At 42.0% G+C, this 14,305-nt stretch overlaps 1 protein-coding gene across 1 annotated transcript in view; it reads right to left on the reverse strand.

The window, feature by feature from the left end:
* NCOA2 (nuclear receptor coactivator 2) overlaps positions 1-14,305 on the reverse strand; it is a 163,515-nt gene that overhangs the window by 47,862 nt on the left and 101,348 nt on the right. The window contains exon 4 of the mRNA XM_023533293.1: positions 2,233-2,336. Within this exon, the coding sequence (XP_023389061.1) occupies positions 2,233-2,336 (104 nt within the window). The remainder of the gene's footprint in view (positions 1-2,232; positions 2,337-14,305) is intronic.

Below are 14,305 nucleotides of genomic sequence, written 5' to 3' on the forward strand. Positions count from 1 at the left end.
CAAGACTCTCTATTATATATAAATGGCTTTTAGTAGTCACTTGGCACCAACCCTTCAAAACCTCGCGTGAGTGTGTGTACAAACCTGTGTGTCTGTGAGGGGGACAGGAAGTCAGTCAGCTGATTAGTTATGAAGCAAGTGTCCTTTTAAGCTCACAGCTTTAGGTACACATTCAACAGGGACTTTCATAATTATGTTATTACGTATAGTTCGCTTCTGAAAGAGCATGCAGCTTCCTGCTGCTTTTGTACCCTGGTAAAAAGACTGATTTGTGGCATAATATAACTGAAAGATGAAACTGTTTCATCTTATAAAACTGTGTTTTTTTTAAAGCTCACTATGATACGCTCTGATGAAAAAAGCTGACATTTGGTTTTGTTGCCTAGCGACCACTATGCTATGGTGTCAGCATGAGTGTGCATCTATGCCTAGGAACCGCTCAATGAGAACACGTTTCCTCTGTTTAAATTATTGCATGTAAACAGAGATAAAGATTTAAATCCCAACCTTAAGTCACTAGATGCAAGCATTACGTCTCTAACATATTTAGCACCGAAGTCCTGCTACTCGGCAACTTGCCCTCGATGCACTGAATTCTCAGAAGACCATTTCGAAACAGCATAATGTTGGTTTGATTTTATGAGATAAGGCCCACTGACATCTAGTGATCTGATTTCTCCAGTTAATGAACTTGCTCTCAGAGGGTTTGAGTCACAGCCCTGTGGTTACTCTAAGTATTTCCTTTTAGAAGCCCCAAAAGTCTTCCCAGGATTTTCCGCCCTACATAAATTCCCACTGCCCCCCGCACAGATACAAGGAATAAACACAGATAAATGGAAGTTTCCTAATTGTAACAATTTAGATTTCTATAATTTTCAAATCAATTGTTTGTAATTCAATTTTTTTCCCCCACAGGAAGTTATATACTTTCTTTCTTCTAATTCTAAATAGTCCACCTAGTGAGGGTTTCGTATCTGCTTCTCAGAACCGAGCGGGAAGTAGCGCTCCTTGGCCTTCCGCTGCCCATTGACTCTGGAAAATCAGGTTAAGGGTGTTTTTGCTTTTTCCTTGAAAATTGTAATTGGATGTTTTCAAGCCAGTGATTCCAGAGAAATAAGTAAGAGTCAACAGGGGCCGTCTAGTGTTCCGGCAGCAGAATTCATTCCAGGAATGAATTCTGTCATTTCTAAACACAAAGACTGGGTCGGACAATCTTTACATTTTTTTCTGTGTCCCCCCTACCTTCCAATTACATGGCAGATTTTCACAGAATTAAATTTTCTAAAAATAAAAATCATCTTACGAACCAACCGGAAAAAAAAAGAGGGGTGATTGTTGGTTATCTTTGCTTTAAAAACCCCGGTTTCTTCCATACGAGCGGCGGCGGCGGCAAGCTGCACGCCCCGCGGTGACGATGCTGAGAACGCCTGGCCACGCGGCACTTTTCACTCTCCTCATATCGTTAGCCAAGTAAATTACCCTGAGAACTGACACAATTTATGTCTCAAGGCTCCTCTGCTTCTTGTTTTATACCCACTGACATTTTTTCCCTCCTCTTACCAAGCCTACATCTTGAATTTTAATTTTGAAATAGGTGCAGTGAAGCACTTGGTGTTTAACACTGGTTAATAAAGTAGGAAAGCTAGGCTTACAAATTCTAGACAGCAGTCTGGTCATAAAACTTCCGTAAGTTAATAAAGAACAGGCAGTTAAGGCCAGACATCACACTTGCGATGCTGATCTTAAAAGTTCTGCCTATCACTTCAATTTTTGTCTTTATGAGAGGAATAAACTCGTTTGAAGCTGCATAAATAAAAAGCATAAACCACTTTTTGGTCCTCAAATTGTAACTTGTATATATAGGCACAAGTATATGGTATATATAAAATCTAAGAATTTTGTGAGAATTTCAAACTAAAATATATCACAGAATTTAACAGGATTTGTGAACATGATTTTCCAAAATGAATGCTCAAATGGCAGCGAAAGCCTGTCAATTTATGTTCTAATCTAGTTCATCTCATTCTATTTTATTCATTTGAAATGTACATATGCTGGAATCAGGAGCCAGAAGCTAGATACATCTTAATAAACTCAAGAGGTAAGCAGTACTCCAATCTAAGAGTGAAAATCATTTGTGGGTTAGCCTTAAATTATATTCACCTGAAAACAAATTTAATAACGTGAAAGTCAACAACACTGAAAAATACAGAACCAAAGTGAGAGTGCTACCTCGAGCATCATGGGCCCCAGCGCGTCCTTGTCGATGACACCCTGCCCTGTGGATGACACGTCCGACTTCTGCACTTCATCTATGTTGGCAGCTGCTGCCTTCTCTGCAACAAACACGAGTGAGAATTAAATGGCAGTGCTATTTCAAGGACGGAGTGACATGGAAACATTTTTATTGTAATGATTTCTAAAATCTCTAGCGGGATCCGGTATGGCTATAAGGAAGTAGAGGACATCCCCCCTGCCACCGAACGGGACAGACTGCAGGAAGTAGAAGCCAAAACGTGACCTTCTCACCTCCAGAACCTGTGGCTCAGGTCCCCTCTCAGGCTGCTGATAAAACGAGATTAGAGGTTTTATGCTGGCCCCTGACAAGCATTTTTTTCTAGATTATGAAAATGCTAGATACTATGGCACGATTAGTTTCTACTCAAGAGAGTCCCCAAACTAGGAAAATGGGAGGGTCTGCGGCTTAGAACTCGTCGCATAATCAGAGACGCGTCTGCACACACGTCTGCACACATTCGAAGAAGCAACAGAAAGGAGCCCCACCCTGCCACGCTGCTCCCACGTGACACCCTGACGACTGCCTTGACTTCTGCACTGTTCCACCTCCAGTCACATTCACACTTAAAGTTTCTGTCTTGTCGAAGGTGCTTAACGATTTACCAGGCACCCACAGAATTTCAGTGGCTGTCCTTTTATCTGGTGTAAAAAATATGTGCTCCTGGATGAAAACATGTGAGGCAGCTCTCAGGCCCCCGAGGCCTGGGAAAACATTCATTCCATCGTGGAAAATCATCGCAGAAGAAATAGATGCATATTTGTCTATACATGTAAACTAGTGGTTTCAAGAATACCAAAACAAGTGTAAAACCGATCAGATACATATGGACAACACAATAGAAAACAGCATAGAAACAATGTGCCAGTTATATGTGCCTGAATAAATTATATTCTTGTTTACACTACATGCTATCACTGTAAGTAAAAGCAAATGAAGAAAACTGTAGATGAACTTATTACCCAGAATCGACCTGCTTTCACGATCTTGGTAAATTTCGGGGTTTTTTTTGTTTTTTGTTTTTGTTGTTGTAAAAAGGATTTTATATTTTTTTTTTTTTGTTTTTTGTTTTTGTTGTTGTAAAAAGGATTTTATACAGTATTTTGGAAACCCATAGAGCTTTATTTGTACTTGAGAACCTAGAGAGTAATCAGGAAAATTATGCAGGTCTTCCAAACCTCGCCACTCCCAGGATGGAGTGCTCCCACATGCATCTCTGCCAGTGACAAGGGACGATGACCTGTGTCATTCAAGTCTAAGCTCAGATGCAAAAGTGGGAGTATGAGTCAGAACAAGTAACTTCAGTGTTTTCAGGGCTCAGTGCCCGTCTTCCATATACACACGGTGACAGGAGTAAATGGATGGATGATATGTAAACCACACTTCAAACACTACAAAGTAGTTAACAAACGTATTGTATAATTAGCAGATCTGTAGTTATTAGTTCTTTGTTACTGACTTCCAAATGTAGTGATTTCTTCGCAGAGCTTATCATCACAGACTGTCTCTACCTTTTTTCAGTTACGCTACTATATTCCTGATTCACCCTCTTAGAGCTAAATAATTGTGGCCAGCTATCAACTGAGGTACGACTCGTCTGCTAGCCTTTATAACTCAATACTGTGTGTATTTGATCGTCCTCACTTCATTTTTGTTTTCTTTCTTGCTGCCTTTCCTACCTCAGTCTTAACTGTCAGGTCCCTTCACACTTGTCCTATCTGCACGCTTAGTCTCAGCCCAATTCCTTAGCCTCAACCGAGGCAACAAACCCCTCAGGCTCTGCAGAAAATTACATGACATTTGACGTTACATGGCATATGACGCTCCTACTCAACTCCATTTCCCTAGAACTTTTTCACTGCAAAATATACCCCAAATAAATGCACGCCGGGGCATATGTTTTCTTTTCTTTGGCAGTTTACTTGGTAAGCCTGTAGGTTCTCTGCAGCTTCTGCTCGCTTCCCTACCCGGCCAGTTCAGGGAAGGGACTGGCGCCGTCGCCTGCTGCGTGCTGTCCCTGTGCCTCCCGCAGCAATCACCCCTTTGTCCAGCGTCCCCCTGCTGCAGACACTCCCTGCCCGCCAGCTACTCAGTGTTCACCTTGGTCACCACTGAACTGTCATGGCATCCCAGTGTTTGTGCCCAAGTCGCCCCAATTTTACTTAATGGACCGGAAGTGCAAGAGTGGTAATGCTGGCAGTCTGGACGTACCGCGGAGCAGCTGCAGGTGCCTCCTGGAAAAGCAAAGGTGAGGACAGCACGACACCGTGGGACTGAGGGAGAGACCACATTCACGCGACTTTATTACAATGGCTCTATTTTATTGTTATTTTTGTTAATATCTCACTGTGCCTAATTTATAAATTAAACTTTATCATAGGTACATATGTATAGGAAAAATCATAGTATATAAAGTTTCATATAATGCACAGTTTTAGGCATCCACGGCGGGGTCTTGGAACATATCCCCTGCGGATAAGGGGGGACTGCTGGAATCTCGCAGGCCTGCATTTCAGAGGGCTCAGCAGGCTTCATACCTAAAGATCCCTGAGCTTTGCTAACACTAAATCTCAAAACTCATATAATAGATATTATATATTTATGTGGTGCTACTGTATTTCTATTCATTTTCGTCCTTGATGCGTGGCAAGCATACCAGGCTCTCATCACTAACATCTCTCAGTAGCAGTGGTGACTCTCAGACTGGAGCGGTGTGCACGAGAAGGCCTCCCCACAGAGCAGAATCCGCAGACTGAAAAGGACTTCTTTGCATGAGATTTGGACCCATTTTCCTAGGAAGGCACCCTACTCTCCCACTTCCTGCAGGGAGAACCTCAGTCCGTGAAACAGGACACCATCCCCACCAGAAGGTACGTTTCATGAAGGAGCGACTGTGTCTGCATCCTCAATGGCTAGCACTGTCTTAGGAGCCTGCATTTGGTGGCTGACTGGCACTTAATCCCAGAAATGCAGAAGCAACTGGCAACGAGGAGGGGTGGGAAAAGGGGCTGATTTCCCCCTTTGGGCCCACCAGCCCTCCAGGGCGCAGGCGGAGGGATGCACTAGGTGGGCAGGGCCAACAATACGGAGAAGGATTTCCCGAGGAGACCCCATCTTCAATCGCGGTCCATCTCGTCTTGCCTTAGACAGTGAGTTTCAGGGCATCTCGTGTTCTCCTTGGGTCCTGACATCTCCTACCCTTTACTGTCACAACTGGTGGTTTGACTGTTTTTAAAGAATGGACTTAATTTAGGTTAAGGCTGGGGGAGCGTGAGACGTGAAGCAACAGCTGCTACTCACAAAGGCAAGTCTGCCCCTACTGGTGATCGCTAGAAAGCACCGGGCTATTTGCAGGCAGGCGTCTGATATCACAACAGCAATGAATTGTTTTTTTTCTGTGGTGTCTATAATAATGCCAGGTTTTAGGGGAAAAAAAAATACAAAATAACATTTGTGACAATCTATTTCCTAGTCCCTTACAGACAATCAATTATGCCATGTGAGATGTTTACATTTTGAGGATCTGATCATCATTCTGAAGACCCAAAAGTTTCCTAAATTCATCCATTAATATTTTGTGGAATTTAAAAACTCAAACTTACAGAACCCAATCATGAAGGTTCCTAAACACTGATAAACTTTCATGCTGGGGTATTTTAAATATTCTAACATGTGCAGACACAGAATTTTAGACTTTTATCAGAAAATAGGCAGAATGAGGATCATATCTGCATAGCATTTTCTTTTGTTTTTAGATATCTAAGATATAACTTAGGTTAAGAGCCTAAAATCTGGAGTAGGAGATAGATAATTTAGATTTGACAAAACGTGTTTGGGTTCTATTGGAAAGCCTGAATAAAAATAATTATTGTCCTAAAAAATTATTTATAATAATAAAACGTCATTTTTTCCTCCTTATAATATTCAACTGATAAATCTTTAAAAGGAGAAAAGCGGCAGCTAACAAGAAGGCCCCGAGAGTGAGCGGCCACCATGAGGAAATGAGGAAGTGACCAGTAACACTGGGCGTAGACAGGCGGTCCCCGCCATCTGCGGTCCCCATCTGCGGTCTCCGTCTGTGTCTGGGTGCCACCACATGAGCAGTGCGAATGGAGGGAATAATCCTCGCTGGCTGAGAGACTCCATGTAGCCGGGAGGGCAAAACGACTACATTCGAAGCAAATGAGCACAATTGAGGGCTGAACCGCGAGAAACATGTTTAAGTTCAAAGAAGAGATAGAAATGGTTGGATGTAGCGGGAAATATTCACATACACTGTAACTGAGTTAGATTCTGCAGGAAATACAAGGAGACGGCAAAAGCAACAGCCTGACAGGAAACTGGTGGGCATGAGTTCTGGCATCTGGCACCAAGGAAATCTCCGCCTGGCCTCCGAAGGCCGACGGTAACGAACACTGGCCAAGAGCGTTTCTGAGCCGGAACCCTAGGGATCCCTGACTGCAAACAAAAACAACAAAAACATACACAGATCGATTTAAAGTTTTAATAAAACAAGTGATTTGGAAAAAAAAAAAAAAACTTTGAATGAGTCTCTCGATTTTTTGCGAGAACTTTGGAAAATGTTTCAATATGCACACAAATATTATCCATATATATTAAAAGAATGGGAAATTTTCACTACTCAGACTGTAAACAAATGAGAAGCAAAGGGTAAAGAATTTAGGGCTTTTCACTCCTGTCCTCACTAAATGTTTGGTTACAGTATTTTCCAGCTAATTTGTCATCTATTATTCAATTCTGTATTAAATTTGTGCTTTGACTATTTTTTCAATATAAAAAGAAAAAAATCAATAATATGAAGTGATAGAAAACACCCAGAAATTTGGTTTTATCGATGTAAATAAAATCTAAATTAAATAGGCCATGAATTTACGTTTTTTGGGTACTTTTCATGAAGTAATTATGATCTCCATTCAATGTTCAGTTAAGCCTTGATAGGAGAAAGAAAAGGACTCTTTCGAAATATATTATTATGTTAACCCGACACGGTATCTTGATGGAGCATTTCGGTAATGAGAATGCTATTTTTATGTACCAGATATAAATAAGTTCAAATCATTAGATAGATTTATACTTCTGTAAGTACAGCACTACTAGGCTAAAACACACTTTAATATTTTTAAATTAGGCCGTTTTCTCAGCAGTCACAAATTATATTTACTTTGTATCCATTAACCATAAAAATATATTCTATTCCAAAAATATCCTTCAGTAAACTCAATGGTAAAAAGATTGCCCTGGAGTTTCATATGACCAATCCCTTATGAAATCTCGTTATTACAGATGGAACTCTTAAACTGGAGAGAGAGGATAAAACTTAATTTTCAGAGCCTACAAAAAGATTTCCCCTCCACGACTTCCACTTGCTCCTACTATACTTTCGCCATTACTTTCTAGATAAAAAATATGACCTAAGAGATAACGATAAAAATAATAATTCTATCCTTCCCTTCCTCGATCCTCAAAAGATTAAAATATCCGAAGAAGCCACGATCGTTTTAGTAGCGCACTCTTACAAACGCAAGCCCCGATCAGAGGGACTGTCCCCAGGAACACGTCCGCTCTCTCTCTCTCCAGGGGACCCGGCCCGCCTCCATTTGCCTGCACTCCAGAAATCCAATGCCAATTAATCAGACTGCCAGTTTCAAAGCAAAGAACAAAATCCCGCATCTCTTTAGGGACCGTGTTGGGATGAGCCATACCGCACACTGGAGAAAACCCATTAATATTATATTCCATATGCTTTTCTTCGTAAGCGATGATTATTCGTTATGTTCTCTCAGAACAAAAGGAAAGGTGAATAGGGAAACACTCGATCTCTGGAAATAGAAATGATTTAAAAATACAAGGAAAAGCGGGTGTTTTCGAAGCAGCTGGATGGAACCGCTCTTTATCACTGGCAGCTACGAGCACACATTTGAAAGTAAAATATAAGTTTTCTGGTGAGGACAGCAACAAACCAGAAACCGTCATTCCAGCAAAAAAAAAAAAAAAAAAAAAAATCTGTCTTTAAAAAAGTACAATTAGCTATTTTTAAATTATGAAGTAGTACATATTTTTAAAGACCTTTACATGTTCTTCTAAGACGGGATTTATTGATTTGGGGTAACTTATTGAATCTTGTAATGGCAGAAAGTCTTGTCTGTCTGTTTATGAGGCAACTGAGCTGACAGCACACTCAGGGGGCCTTTCCCCAGAACGGAGTCCAGTCTCCTCATGGGGAGGCAGCTGTGGCTCTGGGGATCTAACTCCAGCAGCTGCAGCGGCAAACCACCACCGGGGACTTAGAAACTGTAAGCACTGCTGACTGCGTGTTAGAGGCACAGGGCGATGGAGCCATCACAGAGGAGGTTTTTTTGCTTTTGTTTTTTAAATCATCTGACGAAGCCATGGAAAACCTGTGGCTACTAGTCTATGTTTAAAAAGTCAGGATTCAAACAAATACCAATTACTAAAAATACGCCAGCCGAAAGATAATCCACAGGGTATTTACATATTTATAGAAGAAATTTCACACTGCCCATGTTTAGATCTCTCCAACATGTAAAGCCAAGTAAGAGTTTAAAAGTTGTTTTTATGTTTGGTCAAGCATGAGGACAGTCGCTTTTACTGAAGCAGCATAATTATTTAAAGTATTAGAATCTTTGACAAAAATGGAACCTGATACTTTGTGCAGGTTTATAATTCCACTGTTTCACAATGAGTAAGATCACTCATGCAGAAATCCATCAATTCTTCAGTAGACTCACATCAAACACAAGTCTAATCACCTCCACAACAAATTTTAAGGTTCTAGTGGGAATATACCCACAATTTCCATCTTTTCTTACGTTTAAGAGTTGGGTGATTTCAGGTGAAATGACTCAAACTTGGCAGTAGCGAGACCCATGCAGAGCACAGAAGTCATTGAAACAATGACAGACGGTTTCTGGCCGAGCACTAGAGATTAAATATTACAGGAAAAGTTATGTAGCATCTCAAAGGTTCTAGAAGGTAAAACCAGAGAATTATGCATCTGCACCCAACTAAAATTAGAAAAGCTGCCATATGGCTCTGCGAAGCCAGCAGCACATTCTCATTCATTAGGAAGCATTCTGCTCACATAAAAACACAAGGCCCTTCCTGTGCTCTCCAAATGTGTTTATCTTTTCAACATTAATGCACTATATATCATCGAGCCGCTGAAATCTCCTGCAGTGCATATTAAAAACGCGCAGCTGCACTTTCTTTAGTCGTGGGAGGGACGTAAACCCGAAGTCGCCTGTCTCTCCCTCTGACACGGAGCGTCCTGTTCACATATCATGGTTTCCCTCTGGCGTGAAGACACTGCAAACTGAACCCACCTCCAGGCCATCTTCGCCCAGCACCCCACCACCCCGCTTCAGAGAAAGCAGCATGCTTGGTTTCATTTCATCCATGGTAAGGCATGGTGGCTCCGTAAACAGAACCAACAGTCATGCTACAGGCCTGAAATACACAGGCCGTCTTTTTAAAATTAATGTACTACACTTATCAAGAGAAGAGTAACCAGAACAAACTCTGGGTCTAACTGGCTAGAAAATGCTTCTGTTTGTAAGCGCCTCTGTCATTAATTATGCCATTATCACTACATAATTTTTATTTAGTATCCCACTTCACATGTTATCTATCAATACTGAATGTATTGATAGGAAAATAGTGGATAATCTTTCATATCAAGCCATGTGAGTATATAATAATTCGTCCAAAATCTTTTTCTTAAGTATGAAAACTGCTTACTCAGAGTTACTTCTACTTCATTGGGCTCTGCTAGCTAAGGCTTTAGGAGCTATCTGAATAAGGAAATGGAGGACTCGTAATTTGTTTAGGAGGCTATAAGGTGAGGTTGAAACTAAATGAAGGAAGCAAAAAAAAAAAAAAAAAAAGAGTAAAAGTCAATGGGTGTGAAAGAAAGAGAAGTGAGGTGAAGTTCTAATTCAGCAGTAACGCCGAATATTTCAGAGTAGCCTCTCGAAGACCAAACTATAAAAAAGTTTTATTTCTTTCAAATGCATATGTTAACTCAAGTAAGGCCAAGAAAATTACACTATAGGAGCTCTCAATAAAGTTTCGGATAAATAGATTAAAATTTGGAAATTATATAAAAAGTTGTTTCTAAGATCCTTCAAAAGACTTTGGGCAAAATAGTGTAAATATTTTATCTCCCAAATCATTAATTCTGATCATTGGCATAGCAAACCTCGTCTCTCAATATTCCTATCTTACTCTCTAGCAATATTTATTATTTATCTCCCCAAATGCATCGCACTGCAATCTCCGAAGACCCCGTCACTGCTCCAGAAGCTCCTCAGCACCGAGCTGGGTGCCTTCTGTTTCTGCACCACCCCTTGCTTATCCCCTCACTGTTTTCACATCTGTTCCTTTTCCTGCATTGTTGGCTCCCTGGCTTTGAGAGACGTCTTTTTACTTACTGCCTGGCACATGGTGGGTGCTCGACGTTTAATGCTGAACAGTTCTACGGACGGATCTAAAATTCAGTCTAGCCAGGATCTGAAGATCCAGACGCCTCTTTAGAGGAACGTGTTCTGAAGAGCTTCACTGTATACTTAACATAATGGAGGTATAGTTTAAGAATGATTTTTGGAGTCAAAGTATCAGGTAGAAAAGGGATGAGAAAAAGGGTCAGGCCATATGTGCTACGGGCATCAGAATAATCCCTGCAGAGGTCAGGCCAGTGGGGATGGCATTTGGGGGGAGAACATCACCAACGCTTTTCTACATCTGAGAGAGGAAAAACAGAAACAGACTAACTTTGTTAATTCAGATTATCATCTGGGAAGTTAGAACCTGCTTCATGAAAAAATGAATAGTTTTGTCATCATGAGATTTTTCTTTTTTTTAAGTCAGATTCTGGGATTTTCCCAGCCACTTTTGGCTCTTAAGAAAATAAACCAACAACCCAGGAAGAGTTCTACGAACAGCCCACTTGCCCAGGGACCCACTATAAAAGGCTGCTTCGTGAGACTTCTTGATCCTCACACGCGGCAGGCTGGGAGAAGCCCCAGTCGCCAAGGGCAAGGTCACCGCCTGAGCCGGCAAAGCCACTTAGGAAGTGAAGCCACCTAGGAAGTGAGATCAGGCCAGGGGCAGGGCTGATGCCCCGGGAGAGGCCGGCAAGGTGCTTGTCTATTCAACTTCATACAGCCAGTGACTAGACTAACGAACACAAGCTCACCACCGTACAGATGTCCGAGAAAGGTGAGGAAGAAGAGGCTGGGATGAGCGGTGGGGAGGAAGGAAGGGAAGGCGGGCTGGTTCCTTTCCCTGCTGTGACCCCTTCTGGCTAACCCTGCCACGAATCCCCACTTCCTCCGGAGCGCTCACAGGGCTTCGATCTCAAGCCTCCGCTTCACCTTCGTGGTGGATGTTCAGAGGGACGTGTCCGAGGAGGAGGCTGAAAACCAGCCTAGGACCTGACCTTCACCTCTCCCTTGGGGCCCGTCTTCCATGCCCAGGCGTCCTCTGTGCACCCACGTCCTTTTCACAGACGTGCGTCTTGCTTCCTGACTCGTTCTGTGTTCTACTTGTCTACCTTTTCCCTCCTCGTGTTTTTCTTCCATCTGGATATCTTTTCCTTCTAGTTTTTCCTCTACAGACACGGGACCTGATGCTTACGCCTCCCAGAGAGATCGCTACAGCTAGCTGTACAGATGCTCTGCGCTTCCCCGTGACCTTAGGGAAGCCGCGCAGAGGCTAAAATTCCAGTCTCGTTTTGCCTCCGGCCATCGATTCCCTGGTCTCTCACTGCTGGCCTTTGCTTGAGCAATCATGGGAGGACCTCATGAGCTCACTTTTTAAAAAGCAGGTGTTCCCAATTTAAAGCACCTAATGCAAGAAGCCGATAATAGAACATAGAAACATCAATTTAGGGATCGGAAACATTAAATTATGCTAAATCATATCATCCTAGCAGAGAAAGCAAAGCATTGGTAACAAGGTGAGAAGCTTACACGAGTACGTGCGGTACCATGGCTCTGGGCAACCATGAAAGGCGGGGCCCAAAGCTGCTGGAATTCATGAGAACAAAGAGGCGGCTATGAGGTGAGTGCAGTGTCCAAAGCGAGAGCTCTCTGTGGACAGGGACCAGAGGACACCAGGTCACGCAGTACTACTCCTGCGGTCACGGGGCACATGGAGGCCCATCTCTGCGGAAAGACCCCAGAAATTCTTACGATGTGTAACCACCAAAATGTCCTATAGGCAAAAATCTCTAGTAGCTAAAAATGAGGTTTTTTGTAGATCAGCTCAGCAGGTTTATAACTAAGACATAAACAAAACTAGGTGACTCCTACATGAATGTTTAAGAAGGAAAAAAAGTGAGTGCAGGTCTGGGCTCAAGCCCATCTCAGGCGCGTCCATCACTGCCACTTCCCATGACCCCGAATCCACCGCTGGCTGTTCGTTAGTCCTTCTCTGTGTTTGTTAATACTCTGCCTGTTTAAAAAATTGGGTTTCTTTTAGTTTTTTTTTTTTTAACCTATTAAAACTATGTACAGGAATGAGGCTAACAATTAAATAAAATATACACAACACTATACAAATATGAAACCTAAAAAATTTAATGTATTTCTTCCAGAGAAATCCAGCTTGGGTAAAGGAATGCAGGGTCATGCTCCAGGATGGAGTGGGCCTACGGAGGGCTTCACTGTCAGAGCTTGAGATTTTTTTTTTGCCCAAACAGAATTTTTGTGGGAGAAACGACACAAAGCACCATTTTTTATATCACACAGAAACACTTTAGACTGTTCCATTCAAATGCTTAATATAGTTTGGATCTGAACTCACGTTTTTACTTACTAAAGTGTGGGTACCCCGCCCCCCGCCCGCCAGCTCCTCGCACGTGGTCCTGGTCTTCACGAGCTTGGGCGGTGTCCAGGCGGCACAAGCGCAGAGCTGACCGCGCAGAGCGAGGTGCGGGGCGGACAGGGCTGCGGTGAGTGACTCGTCTTCTGCACCAAGATCATCAGGGCCCTCTTAAAGGAAAGAGCTGTCACCTTAGGATGGCATCGTAAGCAGTCTAGACCAACGTGAAGGAAAGCCCAGTAAAATAAAGGATCTGACCTGTTTTGAAGGCCAAATAGATGGCTCTACGGAATTTTTTAAAGCAAAGTTGGCCTGCTTTGTATTTGAGATTTTTAACACACGTACCCAAACTTTGTCTGATTGCAGAGAACAATCACTATATTTAGAATAAGAGATTAGGTAAAAAGAGAAGAAAGGCTGGGAAGCATTTGGGAAATAATCCCAAAATAGATTTTCCTACTTTTCTAAAATATGAAATTTTTATCATTATCATGTATCCTAAGTTCAAAAGACAGTCTAGAAAAAGAATTCCTGTCACACATCCATTCAAAAGGTTACTATGTTTCATAAGACAACAGGAATAGATTTAAATACATCTTTTAAGTGACCCTTTAAATGCCTTATGACATGAAATCTCTCCAATTTAAGTAGGAGTGGCAGTGAATCATAAACCAGTCGTCTACACAATTTAAAGCAGTAGGTAATTAAAAGCGTGAGCCTTGCTCAGACATTGACATGCCTCCCCAGGCAGCAGCAGCCCAAGGAGGTGAGGGCCTTGGAAACGACGGCACCCAGACCCACACCCACGTTTCAAAGCCGAGGAAAATGCAGACAAGAGGTGACCACAATTTGCATGATGAGGTGAAAAAAAAGTGAAATTAACAAAGGCCGACATTTACAAAGACCTCTACCATTTGGTGTCTTGACTACCTTTTCAACAAAGAAATCCTCCTCCTTTCTTTGCGTATGGCCCTATAATTCTCCAGCAAATTTTCTAAGTTAAGGAGAAAAAAACATCATGACACATCCAGTAATTTAGTAATGCTCTTGGATTTTATGTTATATGCTCTCAAATATAAAAATGATTTAAGCAGTCCTATCCACTCGCAAGAAAAACTTTTAAATGATTTTATTTAAAGTCTGACA

Source organism: Pteropus vampyrus, unplaced genomic scaffold (genome assembly GCF_000151845.1).
Source record: "Pteropus vampyrus isolate Shadow unplaced genomic scaffold, Pvam_2.0 Scaffold99, whole genome shotgun sequence".
Taxonomy (NCBI): Eukaryota; Metazoa; Chordata; class Mammalia; order Chiroptera; family Pteropodidae; genus Pteropus; species Pteropus vampyrus.